At 47.9% G+C, this 17,928-nt stretch overlaps 1 protein-coding gene across 4 annotated transcripts in view; it reads left to right on the top strand.

Annotated features, from left to right (window-relative positions):
- Window positions 1-15,940, top strand: part of RTEL1 (regulator of telomere elongation helicase 1) — a 126,542-nt gene extending 110,602 nt beyond the window's left edge. For 3 of the 4 annotated variants that reach the window (XM_077335950.1, XM_077335949.1, XM_077335947.1), the window contains one exon: window positions 15,533-15,940. In XM_077335950.1, the coding sequence (XP_077192065.1) occupies window positions 15,533-15,540 (8 nt within the window). In that variant the 3' untranslated portion in view covers window positions 15,541-15,940. Of the gene's footprint in view, window positions 1-11,730; window positions 11,794-15,532 lie in introns of all 4 variants that reach the window. The other variant, XM_077335948.1, reaches the window with a different exon arrangement.
- The last annotated feature ends 1,988 nt before the right edge of the window (window positions 15,941-17,928 follow it).

Below are 17,928 nucleotides of genomic sequence, written 5' to 3'. Positions count from 1 at the left end.
GGGGCATAAGGAGATAAGCAGTCCCACAGATAGGTAGGACCCAGGCCACGTATAGCCTTAAGGGTCAAAACCAATTCCTTGAACTGGATTCAGAAATAGACTTGGCAGCGAGTGCAGCTGGAAGAAAGTCTTCAAGGTTGGCCAAAGCTCCCTTCATCAGATACCTTTCGTCAGTGTTGACTCGAGAGCCAGTTTGGTGTAGTGGTTAGGAGTGCAGACTTCTAATCTGGCATGCCAGGTTCAATTCTGCGCTCCCCCACATCCAGCCAGCTGGGTGACCTTGGGCTGGCCACGGCACTGATAAAACTGTTCTGTCCAAGTAGTGATATCAGGGCTCTCTCAGCCTCATCTCCCTCACAGGGTGTCTGTTGTGGGGAGAGGAAAAGGAAGGAGATTGTAAACTGCTCTGAGATCCCTTCAGGTAGTGAAAAGCGGAAGACAAAACCAACTTTCTCTCAAAAAAGCAAAAAACAAAACCCAACTCTTTTTCAAGAAACCATATGCCATGAACGTTTAACGTGTTTCGAAAAATATACTTGAGAACAAGATGCAATTTAATAAAGATAAGTGTAAAGTTCTGCATCTGGGTCAGAAAAATGAAAAGCATTTCTGGATGGGGGATACGCTTCTAGGTAACACTGTGTGTGAACGAGACCTTGGGGTACTTGTGGATTGTAAACTAAACATGAGCAGGCAGTTTGGTATAGTGGTTAAGAGCGGACTTCTAATCTAGCATGCCAGGTTCGATTCTGCACTCCCCCACATGCAACCAGCTGGGTGACCTTGGGCTCGCCACGGCACTGATAAAACTGTTCTGACCGGGCAGTGATATCAGGGCTCTCTCAGCCTCACCCACCCCACAGGGTGTCTGTTGTGGGGAGAGGAATGGGAAGGCGACTGTAAGCCGCTTTGAGCTTCCTTCGGGTAGAGAAAAGCGGCATATAAGAACCGACTCTTCTTCTTCTTCTTCTTCAAAAGCTTATACCCCGAAAATTTGGTTGGCCTCTGAGCAAGGAGGCCGTGTACAGTCTGGAGTTCTAGGATTAGAATACTGGTGGTGGTGCAGTCATGTGGTGCAGGGTGGAAATGTACAACATTGTTGAGTCAGGACATAGGTAAATTGCTCAAGATAGAATGGAGCATGTGGCTTCCACTTAATGGCCTAAGCAGCTCTGCTGGCCGTGCGTTTCTGATTGCAGAAATGCGGCAAATATTTATTAAACAAAGTGCATTGATACAGTGTCTTAAAAACAAAGTAAAAACAACACACATCTAACTGCACATGACAGAATAGGCCAAATGCATTTCGACCCCCGAGGAGTCTTCCTCGGGGGTCAATTTATGGTGTGGAATGCTCTTTTGTACAAGATCAAAATCTAAAGGCTTGCTGGGCGGCAAGGAAGAATCTGCTAGGCGTAGTTCCAATTAGTGTTTCAAAAGCCCCCCTTCTAAAATATGTATCATCTGAGGCCCCCACTCTCAGCTTTTGCCTAACTCTACATCAAGAGTGCATTTCCATGTGTGTCAGAAAAAGCATTTCACACAATAGTTTGACCACTGAGGACTACGGGGGGAGGCGAGTAATAAATCTAAATCTTAATAATAATAATAATAATAATAATAATAATAATAATAATAATAATAATAATAATAATATCATCCCCTGGGGGTCGAAACGTATTTGGTCTATTTTGTCTTGTGCAGTTAGATATGTGTTGTTTTTACTTTGTTTTTAGAAGAAGAAGAAGAGTTGGTTCTTATATGCCGCTTTTCCCTACCTGAAGGAGGCTCAAAGCGGCTTACAGTCGCCTTCCCTTTCCTCTCCCCACAACAGACACCCTGTGAGGTGGGTGAGGCTGAGAGAGCCCTGATATCACTGCTCGGTCAGAACAGTTTTATCAGTGCCGTGGCGAGCCCAAGGTCACCCAGCTGGCTGCATGTGGGGGAGTGCAGGATTGAACCTGGCATGCCAAGTCCGCACTCCTGACCACTACACCAAACTGGCTCTCATTTTATCAGTGCCCTTTGTTTAATAGATATTTGTAATGATTTTTAAAATATTTTGCAGCTCAGCTTTTGGGTTCCAGACTTCTGTTCAGGTTGGGTTTTGGTTTCTTTTTTTTTTTGGTTTTACAGAAACGCTACAACGAGCACATAACTTGATGGAATTATCTTAAAAGGGGTGCGGGCGGGCTAATCCGCAGCACGGCTATAAAATGGAGCTATGGCCAAAAGAATTCACTTGCAAACTGTTTCAGCGGCATTCCCTTTGCTTCTAAATTTAAAGAGGCAAACCTTCAATTCCTGCAATTTACCATTTAAAACTCAGCTGTGGCTTGGGCCATTTATTGCCTGGAGTGTGGGGCAGCTTTATAATTTCTTCAGGAGTATTATCTTCTAAGATATTTTTTTAAGGACTTTATAAAGAAAACCAGCAGCATCCTAGGAAGTCACCAAGTCAAAAATGAAAATCTGGTTGGTCTCCCGAGATTCTCCTGGACTTGAATCTAGCATTAATGGCAGAACAGAATGCTTCTTGTAACTGTGCCTTAACTTCACCACCACCCCGATAGATCAGGGGTACTCAACCTGTGGTCCTCCAGATGTCCATGGACTACAATTCCCATGAGCCCCTGCCAGCAAGCTGGCAGGGGCTCATGAAAATTGTAGTCCATGGACATCTCGAGGACCACAGGTTGAGTATCCCTGCGATAGATTACTTGTATAGATTAATTCAAAAGGGCTGCCGTGTTGGTCTGAAGTAGCACAATAAAATCAGAGTCCAGTAGCACCTTTAAGACCAACAAAAATTTATTCAAGGCGTGACCTTTCGAGTGACTAAGAGTGCTTGCACTCGAAAGCTCACGCCTTGAATAAATCTTTGTTAGTCTTAAAGGTGCTACTGGACACTTTTTTATTGTATAGATTAACATTTTCTGCAGTCCGGTAATCTGGTTCGGAAATTGCGGTGGAGCTTCTGGGTAATGGGGAGGTCAGTTGCTAATTTATTTGACCAACAGGTCATTGCACAAGACGAGCACCTTTATCTCGAGTTATTCTTAAAAGAAAGTGAGTGTTATTTCCCAGGAAGCAAACGTTCTGCTGAGGATTAGCAAATGTTCTTGATTGGTCATCTTCCCATCTTAGCAAGAATTTGGCGAAATAATCTTTAAATGGAAATGCTGTTGGGAAAGCTGAGAAAAACCATTTTTGCAATAAGCTGAGGGAAGCCTCTCTCTCTCCCCCCCCCTCCCCAGTGGTACTGATTTCTAAGTTTACTGGTTCCCATTAAATGCCCTATTCCAGCCTTTTTCAACCTTTTGACCATGGAGGAAATATTTTCCAGGCTTCAAGGAACCCCAGAGGTGGTGAAAGGCCATCCATCAATGGATCTTTCCATTTTTCCATTGTTGAGAAAGAGTCTAGGCCAATAGAGCAACAGGAAGTGGGCTCCAGTGACTTCTAGTGAGGTCAGCGGCCATCCAAACTTCTGGGAAAGGCCGCATAACCCCTGGGGAGCTCTCATGCAACCCCAGGGACCCTGGGTGAGAATCTCTCAACTTCTCCACCTATGCACAATAGACTTCTTGGAAGCCGCAGGGTCATCCGTTTCACCAACTGACTTCAGCTAAAGGAAGCATTGCTTATGACAGATCGTAGGTTGGAGCCCACAAGATTTGTGGGGTGTCCTTATTTCACCCGTCACCCCCGTGCTTGGTGAGCAAGACTCTTGCCGGACCGCTTGACCTTATAATGTGCCACCAAGAGCACACTGTCTCCCAAAATGGATCTTCTCGCCCACCTGCGTGCCTCACATAGGGTGCAGACAGAAGTACCTACTTTCTTGCCCACCTGTCTGCACCCATTTCTGCTCCCCCTTGCTCCACCCCCCTCCAGTGTGTCCGGCCAGAGGGTTACAAGCACACTGGCTTCTCCTTCTTCCCACCTGTCTCCACCACCTTGGATAAAGGGCTCAGGCTTCTTGTGCAGGGGAGGGGGGGACTCCTGTTGCACACCCCCACCATTTCCCCAAGCTGAACCAAGCTCCTTCAGGCCTTTAAAATGCCTTTGCCTCCCCCCCCCCCCCCCCCGCAAGCCGTAGGGAAACCCAAGCTGGTCTTGTTAAACCCAGGAAACCCAAGCTGGTCTTGTTAAAAAACGTCAACAGTACAGTCAAAAGGTTACAGCTATGGTGGTCATAATACAACAACAACAAGCCTTTAATAGCATATAAAAGTACCATATAGGAAGGGAAAGTGCAAAAGGATCCACTGCTAGTGAGAACAAAGGCAGAGATCATGCTTTAGACATAATACATTCACGATTTCTCATGGCAAGATGTAAAAACTTTGCAACTGGTTCAGTTATATCAGGGTTCTGGTATGTCAAAAGAAACTGAGTCTTTCGTTCATCCGAATGCAGTTCTCTTTTACACAGCAGTGAGTTAAGAAATTTAGCTCGGATCGAAGAATAAAATGGACAATGGAAGAAAACGTGTGTAATTGATTCTATACAGCATTGTCCACAGGGGCACAACCTAGCTGAATACGGGATCTGTTAAAATCTCCCATATAGAACAGCAGAAGGTAGAGCATTAGTTCTAGCTAACATGAATGCTCTACGCTGTTGCGGGATGATTAGATGGTAGAAGTATGCAGCTAGGGGCTGAGAGCTTGGCGAGATCCCCAATCTCAATGGCGAGCAAACGTTTCTAGCTTTACTGCTAAGTCCCTGCAGTTCTATGTCTAACAGTCTGCGTTTAATTGAATTAAATGCAGTCTTTTCAGATATCAGATACAAGGAGTCTAAAGATATCCCTATAGATTTAATTTTCCCCTCAATGTGTCTCAACCAAGTAGATGACTCATGTCCAGATAGCATGAGGGAAATTAGACTATTGGGGTCAGATCTAAGATGAATGCAAAGCCAGAACTTGATTGTTAACAACCATGCTCTGGTTTCCAATAGTCTTCAGCTGGTTTCTAGACATAGGACTGCGTAAGAGACACAGTTCGGGGTCCCAAAGATTTTACGAAGGAAGACAGATTGGAGACTTTCGACCGCTTGGTTAAAATCGTTGATCCAAATAGGGATGCCATAGAGCAGTTGGGCACTTAGTTTCCCATTGAATACTTTGAGGGCTGCTGGCACGTACTGGTTTCCACTGGTGTAGAAGAAACGTGTGATTGCCAGGGCACTAGTTTTTGCAGACACGATTGCATATTTCCTTTGTGTAGCCCAATTTGCATTATGGTGAAAAAATATTCCCAAGTATTTGAAGCTTTTAACTTGTTCAATGTTGTTACCTCTTACGTTCCATTTAAGAGGCTTCCAAGGCTTTCCCAAAACCACAATTTTTGACTTCTCAAAGTTCAGAATATGGTAGTCATAATAAAAGACATGATCTTTCCTTTCCATGAAACTTGCTATGCAGCATTCTTTAAACTTTTAAGGCTTCCCTTGGGAGTCTGTTCATTTTACAATGCTTAGGACATTTAGAAAAGCCCGCTGAACACAGAATACGCTGGCAGACTGCCTGAATTTAATCTAGCACATTTTTTCTCGTGGGTCGTCATATTTACCAGATTTCTAAGAATCTGTAAACTTTGAAGTGATTCACTTCTAGCCCCAGAGTATCCCGTTTGTAGGGTGGGATGGGGGTTTGTGGAATGCCGTCACCTACGAGGGAGCACTTTTTAAAAGTTATTTGTGCTTCTCTGTTTCTCAGGGAATACACACACAACCAATAAAAATCAATCAAAAGGCAGCGGTAATAAAATATTAAAGGTACTGCACAGCAAATCAAACCATCTGCGTGTGAAAAACTATTACCCAGCAGCTGAAAAAGGCTGCCCAACTCCTCTTTTGGCCCTCTCTTTACCTTTCTTTTTTATCTCAGTGGTTTTCAACCTTTCTAATGCTGCAATCCTTTAATACAGTTCCTCATGTTGCGGTGACCCCCAACCCTAAAATTATGCAAGGGTTCTGTCACAGAAATTAAACCAAAACTGACCAACGATGTAAAGATCAATTTTTCACAATTGTATATAGATTGGGTTTTTTCCGGGGTTTCTCAGTTCAGCTCTACCATCAGGGCCCTTAGCTCTTCCAGGAGCTCATTCCACCAGGTTGGGGCCAAGGCCAAAAAGGCCCTAGCTGAGGCCAGGTGGATTTCCCGGGGGCCCGGGACAACCAACAGATTCCTATTTGCAGAGCGGAGAGCCCTGCGGGGGGCATAAGCAGACAAGAGCCTTAAAGGTTAAACCCAAAACCTTGAACTTGATGCGGAAGCAGACCAGTAGCTAGTGTAGTTCTCTCAACACCGGCTGAACGTCAGCCCTCCAAGGAGTCTTAGTAAGGACCCTGGTGGCCGCATTCTGTCCCAGATTAAGACGGTTATAGAGATGTGACTTTCACAAGATAGATGCCTTAAACGGTGTGCTCGGCTTGTGAAGTTGACAGATTTCTACTTCACTTCACCAGCTTTAGTACTAAGCGTGTGCAGGGTTGAGGGGGTTTGTGCCTCAAATAAGGAAGAGGTCGCGGCTCTGCTTGGCATGCAGGAGGACCCAGGTTCGGCCCCCAGTACTACTGGTGAAGAGGGGCCTAGCAGGAGGCAATAGGAAAATCCTCCACTGGGGGCCCTGGTGATTTGGTGGAAGTGGCAAAACAGGACGCATTCATTTCCAGGTGGACCTTTCTGTCTCCAGAATTCATAGGGCCATTCCGCACGACTTAAATGTAGCCGAAGTCTTACCTTTGGTAAATGCTATTAATTGAACGTTCCGCATGACGTCGTACACAATCTGCGACACTCCGCAAAAATCGCTTCGTTGTAGTGCTTTTCGGGAAATCTACAAAAATCCTTAAACACTTGACTCCTGAGAACAACCTGCAACACATCCGAAAAAGACATGTGCGTTCACAATGTAGCGGTAGAAAGAATGTCCCTCCCTAGCTCTCGCCCCCGAGCTTCCAGAGACGCAATCACCATTTTCCCCCCTTAAACCGGCGAAAGCAACGAATAAGCGAGGCTTCTGCACTTGAAGTCCCTCCACAGAAGTGCTTAACGGTAAAAAAAAGCTCCCTTCTGTCTTTAAAATTTCCAAGCAGCTCCCTGTTCAACACTGCCTGTAATTTCGGCCAGAAATTGCGCCCATGGAGGGGGGGGATTTTTTTTTTTTACTTGAAGAGCGTGTAAACGATTAAGCGCCAGCTCCTACGCCAGCAAAAAAGGTCTTTCTGAGACAATGAATGAACAAATATTCATTGCTACTGGTGTGTTTGGGTTTTTAAAAAACAGTTTTTAAAGGGAAAGGGGCTTTTCGGGAGCACGAACACAATAGTTTATTGACTGTTCTGTTTGATTGACGGCACAGGGGTGGGAAGAAGTGCAGAAAAATATTGTCTCCTTTGTTGCGATTCCGGCGAGACCGGAAACCTGTGGGGAATAAATACAACGCTACTGGGACTTCAATATTCCACTGGAATTGAAGGTATGCAGAATGACAAAATTCCTCTATTAAATATAGCGTTTCTGCATACTGCAAACATTTAGCAACTTTGGTAATTGTGCAGAATGGCCCATAGTTTCTTCCAGGTCCCCTGGTGCAATAAAAGCGGCAGTCCTGAGCAGAAATGGACTATGGGGTTGACCTCACACATTCAGCTCTGTGTGCATTGAATACGACACAATAATTCATTCCATGCGCACCCAAGCCGAAATCCAGGATTAAATTCACACGCCAGTGCAGCTTAAAAACAGGGCTCCTGCAGAAGCAGCTGGTGTCTGGCATGGACAGCTCCCTGCTGAATGGGTTCCAGCCTTCTCCTTGGCCAGCTGGCTGGTTGTCATTCCTGAAGCTGTGGACAGCTCTGCCTCTGCAGCCTGCCTCTGATCCCCAACCGTAAGTGACTGTGCTAACCAGGTGACAAAAGGAAAGACTTGAGAGTGAGCCGCAGGCCAGGATGACCCTGTAAGCTTTGTGGGACTGGGATTTGAACCCGAGATTCCCAGATGACAGTCTACACCAGGGGTAGTCAACCTGTGGTCCTCCAGATGTTCATGGATCACAATTCCCATGAGCCCCTGCCAGCAAATGCCGCTGCTTCTCTGGAACTTGCCACGCAGATGCCTTAGATCAGGGGTAGTCAACCTGTGGTCCTCCAGATGTTCGTGGACTACAATTCCCATGAGCCCCTGCCAGCAAATGCTGGCAGGGGCTCATGGGAATTGTAGTCCATGAACATCTGGAGGACCACAGGTTGACTACCCCTGGTCTACACAACACTGAGTGTATGTTTGTGTGTTAAGTTCTGACAAGTTGCTTCCAAGTCATGGCGACCTTGTGAATTCACCCCTGACTTGGATTGGACAAGTTGGATCAGCCTTGTCAGATCTCAGAAGCTAAGCAGGGTCAGCCTTGGCTAGTATTTGGATGGAAGACTTCCAAGGAAGGTGAGGATAATGGCGCGGAGGCAAGCAATGGCAAACCAGTTCTGAACATCTCTTGCCTTGGAAGCCCCACGGCAGGAGTGGCCAAACTGTGGATCTCCAGATGTCTATGGACTACAATTCCCATGAGTCCCTGCCGGCGGGCTCATGAGACTCGTAGTCCATGGACATCTGGAGAGCCACAGCTGGGCCACCCTCGCCATAGGGGTTACCAGTGAAATGGGCCACATGGACCAAGCTCTTCCTCTAAGCAGCTCCACTGCCCATAAATTAAGAAAATGGCATCAGTTGCCATTCTGACGGAGGCCTGGGTGGTTTAAACATGCCTCTTTAAAGCATAGGCGGTTTTCTCCAGTCGCAGCGAAAGAGTGGCTCTCTCTAAGTAGAGCAAACCTCCTTGTCTTGTCTCTGACCTGCCTGGCCCAGGTGAGGACTGAATGCCACTTTTCCCCTCCCCTGCTTGCTCCCCCTCCCTACCTCGGACTCAGAATCATAGAGTTGGAAGGGGCCATACAGGTCATAGAATCATAGAATCATAGAGTTGGAAGGGGCCATACAGGCCATAGAATCATAGAGTTGGAAGGGGCCATACAGGCCATAGAATCATAGGATCATAGAGTTGGAAGGGGCCATAGAGGCCATCTAGTCCAACCCCCTGCTCAACGCAGGATCAGCCCTAAGCATCCTAAAGCATCCAAGAAAAGTGTGTATCCACTTCTTGCCATCTCCGCATCAGCTGCACTTTGCTTGGGTTGCCACCCCCTGGAATGGTAACTCCTTCGTTCCCCCTCCATCCCCGGCCCCGATTCTCCTGGAATTTCGGAACCGGCTACCCTTTGGAGCAAACGGCATCATATACAGGTTGCCGCTTGATGCGGTTCACTCACCGGAAGCATTTAGTCATAGGAGCACATGTGCAAGCTGTTTATTGTGCATGTTGGTCTGAGAAGTTGGCTTCTTCCTTTATCGTCACAGAGGTGCTTTCCGTGCCCTTCCGCTAAGAACATGGTTGTTTCCACATGGGTTATTTGCCGTGAGTTCGATGCCGTTAGGGAACTGGGCTTTTTCTTCTTCCTGCTTCCCCATTCATCTCTCTGATTTTCTCTGATTATTGTCAAACGTGCCTAGCTCTGAAGTTTGGGGAAGATCACAGTGAGGCCTGGGCAGTTGCCATGGTGATGGAAATTTCTGGATTTTCCCAGTCCGACCCACACGGCAGCCATTTTCCCCGCAGTAGCCATTTCCTCTTCCTCCTGCAAAGGGTTTTTCTCCTTTTTTATTTATTTGTTTTTATTTATTTATTTAGATTTCTATACCGCCCATTTCTTTGCAGCTCTGGGCGGTTTACACTGAACATTCTATAACTTACACGGAACATTATACAGGCTATAACATCAAAACAACTTTCAATAAAGCATCCAAAGATTACAAAACCACATTTATGATATAAATAGCAATTAACAGTAACTTTGGGAGAGTCATGGGCGGGCGTCTGGGGGGACCAGCAGGGGTTCTGAGTCGGTCGGCCTCAAGCGGATGCCTGGTGGAAGAGCTCCCTCTTGCAGGCCCTGCGGAGCTGTGGAAGTTCGGGCAGTAAATCAATTTAATAGTGTTACATCAATATGCCATATACCAGAACAATTTCTTCCTCGGCGCATTCATAAATTACATGCAAGCAGACAAAGTAGAATTGAACACATGGTCTCTTAGACCAGTGGTCCCCAACCTTTTTATCACCAGGGACCGGTCAACGCTTGACAATTTTACTGAGGCCCGGGGGGGGGGGGTAGTCTTATGCTGAGGGATGTCACCGCTGCCTGAGCCCCTGCTCCGCTTGCTTTCCCACTAGTGCCCCTGACTTCCCACCACCCACTGGGGGGTGTTGCCAGCAGCAGCTGCCCAGTGTCACACCGAGGGTGAGCCCCTGCCATGGCAGCCACTGGAGAGCACCAAAGGTGAGCCGGTGACAGAGTGGCAGTGCAGCACCCGAGGCAGCAGCTGGGGAGGAGGACGAGGAGGAGCCGCGGCCCGGTACTGACTGGTCCACGTACCGGTCCCGGTCTCCGGACCGGGGGTTGGGGACCACTGTCTTAGACAGCGAAAAGGGATCATTGACTCGCTTACTAGAAACATGGGTTTTTGCTCAATATGCCTTTGTGTGATTTATGAATGAGCTGAGGAAGACTTGTGCAACCGGTTCTTTTCTAGGTTGCTAGTTCTCTTACTCAGCTCTACAATGTTAAAGTGAAGATATTTTTCATCTTACATCGCTATATAATATGAAGATGTACTGTTTCTTCCAAATTAAAGGAAAGACTGAAATACATTTAGTGCGGCTGAAGTCAAGTTTATTGGAATACATATGACTATTGAGCCACTCGGTTTTTGATGACTGCATCATCTTGTGTGACATACCAAAATGCATCAGGATCTCTGAATGTCCAGCTTTTGTTAAATAAAACAAAGTTACAGCTCTATCCCCTTTCCTTGCAGAAATAAAAGGGGGGGGGGCATATCTCTGCAACAGAATGGGCTAGAGATTTTTTTTCCTTTTACATGAAAGCTGGGAGTACAAAGAACTGGATGAGTATTTTGATGTAATGCTGTAGCGCTATAACACTCTCGATGTAATGCTATATCGCTATAACACTCTTTTGATGTAATGCTATATCGATACTGCACTATTCTGTCACTGTTGGGGGGAGGAACTATAGGGGAACCTGCTGCTTGGAAGCTGTGTCACCACTGCACTGTCTTGGCAGCCCTGTCAGGAACAGGGAAAGTACACAGACCTGTCCCTCTGTGGGATCATGAGCCTCTTGTGGCGCAGAGTGGTAAGGCAGCCGTCTGAAAGCTTTGCCCATGAGGCTGGGAGTTCAATCCCAGCAGCTGGCTCAAGGTCGACTCAGCCTTCCATCCTTCCGAGGTTGGTAAAATGAGTATCCAGCTTGCTGGGGGGTAAACGGTAATGACTGGGGAAGGCACTGGCAAACCACCCCGTATTGAGTCTGCCATGAAAACGCTAGAGGGCGTCACCCCGAGGGTCAGACATGACCCGGTGCTTGCACAGGGGATACCTTTACCTTTTACCCTCTCTGGGAAACAGGGTAAAAAGCATCCTTTGCTTTAGGATGCTTAGGGCTGATCCTGCATTGAGTGCTTTAGGATGCTTAGGGCTGATTCTGCGTTGAACAGGGGGTTGGACTAGATGGCTTGTATGGCCCCTTACAACTCTATGATTCTATGATTCTAAACACCTGTGACTCAATTTGTAGAAAGCAGCTGCATGAGCAAAAGCTGAGAGCACAGCAAAACAGAAGACAGATCCAAGCCAGGAGGTAAGAAGGATTATCCCCATTGCAGAAAGCAGATTCCTTAGTGGCCAAGGATATGATTTAAGTGTTCCTGGTGCTGAGAGACACATCATCAAAAGAGGCCCGGCTGTTCCCAGAAGCAGAAGCTTGCCTCTTAACCAGGAATGTCTCCAGTACATTTTTGCTTCCTCCTTTCCAATGCTAGACTTGTACCAAGGAAGCAGGAACAGAGATGTCAGGCTTGTTATCTGAATTTGGGTTTTTTCCCCCCTTGGCTGGCCAAGAACATTCCCATTGTCTGCAAGCTCTGCATTTCCTCCTCGGTTATTTATGTTTCTAGTAAGCACCTTTATGGGAATTGGTTCACACTGTGGTTTATATTGGCTGGGGAGGGAGGGAGGGAGGGAGAAGGCTGTTCTGGAATTACAGAATCATAGAGTTGGAAGGGGCCATACAGGCCATCCAGTCCAACACCCTGCTCAACGCAGGATCAGCCCTAAGCATCCTAAAGCATCCAAGAAAAGTGTGTATCCAACCTTTGCTTGAAGACTGCCAGTGAGGGGGAGCTCACCACCTCCTTAGGCAGCCTATTCCACTGCTGAACTAAGCTGAACGAATTCCTGGTTCTAAGCGAAATAAAAAGGCTGAGGATCACACAGTTGAAAGGAGCCCTACTTGCCATCTAGTCCCACCCCCTGCTCAATGCATCCAGGAGAAGGATCTGTCCAGCCACTTCTTGAAGACGGCCAGTGAGGGGGAGCTCCCCACCTCCTCAGGCAGCCCCTTCCACGGCTGAACTAGACTCCTAGAATCCTAGAGTGGGAAGGGGCCATGGAGGCCATCTAGTCCCACCCCCTGCTCAGTGCAGGATCAGCATGAAGCATCCAGGAGAAGGATCTGTCCAGCCGCTGCTTGAAGACGGCCAGTGAGGGGGAGCTCCTCACCTCCTCAGGCAGCCCCTTCCACTGCTGAACTAGACTCCTAGAATCCTAGAGTGGGAAGGGGCCATGCAGGCCATCTAGTCCCACCCCCTGCTCAGTGCAGGATCAGCCTCAAGTATCCAGGAGAAGGATCTGTCCAGCCGCTGCTTGAAGACCGCTAGTGAGGGGGAGCTCTCCACCTCCTTAGGCAGCCCATTCCACTACTGAACTAGACTCCTAGAATCCTAGAGTGGGAAGGGGCCATCCAGGCCATCTAGTCCCACCCCCTGCTCAGTGCAGGATCAGCCTCCAGCATCCAGGAGAAGGATCTGTCCAGCCGCTGCTTGAAGACTGCCAGTGAGGGGGAGCTCCCCACCTCCTTAGGCAGCCCATCCCACTGCTGAATAACTCGGACTGTGAAAAAAAATTTCCTGATTCAGTATCTTTATTGGCATAAATCAGCCTTTTTCTACATTTTACCATTGAGAACTCCCTGAAACATTCTTCAAGCTTCAAGAAACCCCAGAAGCGGCAGGATCATGCAGAATAATGTTGGGAAGGGTAGCTGTGTGCATGCATCAGATTTGGAAAATATATTAAAACTCCCACCCATTTGGGAGACCCTTCCAAGGCTGTCAAGAAACCTCAGAGTTTCACAAAACCCTGGTTGAGAAAGCCTGGCTTAGTTGTAAAAACAATAAAGCTAGTCTGTAAAACAGAGTAAAACGAATAAAAATTCAAAATCGGGCTGTCGATAGAATATCATGGTGTGTGAATTAGGGACGGGTACAAAAATCTGGCAGTGATTTAGGTCCTCTGAGGGCAATGATATTGAAGAGAATAACTAGTTGTCTTAGCATCGTGAGAGTCATCTCTCAATCATGGTTTCTGGAGTCCTTCTAGGTCACTCACAGTAAAGGAGCACATACTCAGTGGATTGAGGTGTTTAGCTGAGCATGTGCAGAGTCTCTCAGGGTAAGGGACTTTTAGATACCAGCATTTCGTTAATGTTAATAATGTGTTTTAAGCGCAACAGCATGAAACATGTTCTCAGAGAAGGGTCTGGAAAGAAAAATAATCCGGTGTTCTACACATAGTTTAAGCTCATGACAGCGGGTCCCATCCTCAGCTGCCAACAGGAACCTTTCCCTGCCCTTCTCCAAGGGACAAGCTCTCAGATACTTAAAGAAGAAGAGTTGGTTCTTATATGCCGCTTTTCCCTACCCAAAGGAGGCTCAAAGCGGCTTACAGTCTCCTTCCCATTCCTCTCCCCACACCAGACACCCTGTGGGGTGGGTGAGGCTGAGAGAGCCCTGATATCACTGCTTGGTCAGAACCGTTTTATCAGTGCCCAAGGTCACTCAGCTGGCTGCATGTGGGGGAGCACAGAATCGAACCTGGCATGCCAGATTAGAAGTCCGCACTCCTAACCACTACACCAAGCTGGCTCTACACCAAAGAGAGCAATCGTGTCCCCTCTCAACCTCCTCTTCTGCAGTTTCTTTGTACCCTAAGACTGCCTTTTGGTTCCATGGCTGCAGGCTGACATCACTTGGATTCCAGCAGATCCCAAACCCTTTGAAGCTCTTGAGCCAGGGGTCCCCAAGATTTTTTGAGCCACTGGACATTTTCAGAATGCTGACACAGACTTGGGGGGGGGGGGATGTTTACAACTGCAAAACGGCTACTGTAGGGGGCACAGCAGACCACAAGGTGGCTGCTGCAGGAGGTGGTCCCACATACAAAGAAGTAGTCCAAGTGCAGGGGAAGAGAGGGGTAATTTGAAAATACAATGAGGAAGAGATGGGAGAGAATAACGCAGAAACTGGTGGAAGCAGATTATGTTAGTGGCCAGACAAGAGCCCTGCTGGACCCCTACCTGCATTCTACAAACACTTGGTGGGTATCATCAGGCGCCCTTGGGCACCACGTTGGTGACCCTTTTGGTGTAGTGGTTAGGAGTGCGGACTTCTAATCTGGCATGCCGGGTTCGATTCTGTGCTCCCCCACATGCAGCCAGCTGGGTGACCTTGGGCTCGCCACGGCACTGATAAAAGTGTTCTGACCGAGCAGGAATATCAGGGCTCTCTCAGCCTCACCCACCCCACAGGGTGTCTGTTGTGGGGAGAGGAAAGGGAAGGCGACTGTAAGCCGCTTTGAGCCTCCTTCAGGTAGGGAAAAGCGGCATATAAGAACCAACTCTTCTTCTTCTTCAGTAATCTCAGGGCTCTCTCAGCCTCCCCTCCCTCACAGGGTGTCTGTTGTGGGGAGAGGAAAGGGAAGGTGACTGTAAGCCACTTTGAGCCTCCTTCGGGTAGGGAAAAGCGGCATATAAGGAATGTTTTTCTAAGGAAACACTGAACAACAGATGGCAGCTTTCGGCGAAATCTCTGAACGGGTATCAGAGAGGACAGGAGAACAACTCCGAGAGTTAAACCTCTACTGCCCACATAGATTTTCATCCTTCTGCCACAATTAGTTTGCTAGACTTTATTTTGATCCAACATCTCCAACTCTGTAATTACTTCCTTAATTGCCCTTGCACAGAGAAAATAAACAAGACCTCCGTTTGGATGTTGTGACACAGTTTACTAATGTAACAAGATTAACTTCCGCTTATATATCCCCTCTGTCATGATGGTCAGTTCTTAGTCGGACGAAGAGTGCTTGCACTCGAAAGCTCATGCTTTGAATAAATCTTGGTTGGTCTTAAATGTGCTACTGGACTCGGAATAAATTGAGATACATGAGGCAATGCTAACCGCATTTGGGAATTTTCAAGCCAACACTGATTTTCGCATTCAGTTTTTCTGACCTTTGCTGCCCCTTTGCTTTTTTCCCAGGTTGCTAAGAAGTGCCCACGATGCCAAGCTGCTACCACCAGACGACAATTAGTCGTGTCTTTCTGGCCAGAGCTCCCGGGACTAGAACATGCGGGGCCAGCATCCTCTGTTTAGCAAGGCAAAAGGAACCAAGAATCAAACTTCTCTTTGCTCCTTGGACTCCTTTGCCTGCAGTCCTCCTTCCCTTTGATCATAAGAGAAGCAGCCAGGGCCTGAGGGTTAAATTGCACCAGCCTTTTAAAATATACCCTCTTGTAGCTTTTGGTTGCTTTGGCCTGCTGTAGTAAGTGGGGATGGGGGGGCTTTTCTAGTATGCAAGTGTTTTTTTTTTTTTACTATATTAAGAAAATGAAGAAGTATAATGTACAGTGTAATGTAGAAATATATGAATAAATATTTCAGTAAATATTTTGCATTTGTAGCATGACTCGCGTTTATTGGTGTCAGTACGATCCTGCGCTCCTAAGCGTGCTGATTAGGAAATAGTTGGAATCAGGCTGTTGATCTAATTTCTATCTGAGGAAGTGTGTGGGAACTCAGAAGCTTATACCAGAACTGCATAGTGCAGGGGGTTGGGCTAGATGACCCATGAGGTCCCTTCCAACTCCATTATTCTAGGACTAGAAATCAAGCCCGCTGTATGGAAAATACAGCGGGCACTAGCAGGTCTTCCCTGGCGCCCGGGAAGCACAGCTGCCGCCTCTGGGAGGTGGCAGGTGCGCTCCCGGGTGGCGGGGAAGGCTGGCGCCTCCCCCGGGCTACAGGCCCAGGAAGCACAATGCCGCCTCCCCTCCCCAGGCTACAGGCCTTCCCCGCTGCCCGGAAAGCAAGCCTGCGGCTCGGGTGGTGGAGAAGGTGCCCCTGCCCCAGGCTAGCCGAGGCCTCCCCTCCCCCCCCCCCGCCTCCCAGGGCCTGAGGGCCTACCTGGCGTGTCAGCAAGCAGCATGGCAATGGCGGACGGGGGCCGAATGTGGTTCACGTGGGGGGGGGAGCCGCTTTGCGCCTCCCAATTGGTCAGTCCTGGCCCGAAGGGCCAATCCTTGGCCCCTCCATCCAAAGACCAACTTTGTTGGTCTTAAATCTGCCACTGGACTCAAACTTGGTTCTTTTGGTTCAGACCAACTGGAGTCCCTGATTACAGCTAATTCAGACCTACCTAACTTCAGTTGTTCCAGCTGGATAGCAGAAATATTACTTGACTTAAAGCCTATTGTATCTGTAATTACAACGGGCACTAGCATCCCCGTTCCCTCACACACACCTGCCAGCCCTTCCCCTTGCCCTGAAAGGGTCTGCTGTGGCCTCTCCAAGGCTCCACGGGCATTTCCAGGCCAGGAAAATCTTTTCTGTCCCTCACCCCCTACCCCAGGCCCACCGACCTCCTCTCCTGGCAGCGGTCAAGGGCAGACTGGTGGTGATTGCCAGGCAGGCTGCCCCTCGCCAGGTTCATCGGGGGATGTCCTGCCTCTATTTCTGGTCCACGGGCCAATAAGGATGCACACAGTCCTGATTGGCCCGTGGACCGGAAACAGAGGCCAGACCAGCTCTACCCAGGTGGCCGCTGTTCAAATATAAGAGCAGCTAATTGTTAAAGAAGAGCCTCTTGTGGCGCAGAGTGGTAAGGCAGCCGTCTGAAAGCTCTGCCCATGAGGCTGGGAGTTCAATCCCAGCAGCCGGCTCAAGGTTGACTCAGCCTTCCATCCTTCCGAGGTCGGTAAAATGAGTACCCAGCTTGCTGGGGGGTAAACGGTCATGACTGGGGAAGGCACTGGCAAACCACCCCGTATTGAGTCTGCCATGAAAACGCTAGAGGGCGTCACCCCAAGGGTCAGACATGACCCGGTGCTTGCACAGGGGATACCTTTAATTGTTAAAGATTTGTCAAACTTTATACTTGTCATGGGTTTTTCCTTTCAATGAGGAAATCAAGAGACTTTTGCAGGTATGAGTTTTGCAGGTATGTTTTGTTTAAATTTTTGCTCATTTTGAAATTTATAAACAAATATGCTTTTGTTCAGGAATGCCTGGAAGACTGGGTGGAGGAGGAAGAATTGGTTCATGTTCTCTTGGGGGTTATTAGTGTTTAGATTTGTCACAAGGAAGAAGTTCATGCAAAATCCAGGAGGCAAAGAGCTTCCTGCCCTGGGTTTGTGTCACAACGTGGAATTTCAGAGAGGGGTAGTCATATCCAGGGGTAGTCAACCTGTGGTCCTCCAGATGTCCATGGACTACAATTCCCATGAGCCCCTGCCAGCAAATGCTGGCAGGGGCTCATGGGAATTGTAATCCATGGACATCTGGAGGACCACAGGTTGACTACCGCTGGTCATATCAGTCAGTTGCAGCCAAAAGCTTCTTGAAGACATACGTTTGTGGCACAAGCTGTCATGAACCAG

The sequence above is a fragment of the Paroedura picta genome, chromosome 4, assembly GCF_049243985.1.
Source record: "Paroedura picta isolate Pp20150507F chromosome 4, Ppicta_v3.0, whole genome shotgun sequence".
Taxonomy (NCBI): domain Eukaryota; kingdom Metazoa; phylum Chordata; class Lepidosauria; order Squamata; family Gekkonidae; genus Paroedura; species Paroedura picta.
This window is presented reverse-complemented; position numbering and strand designations above follow the sequence as displayed.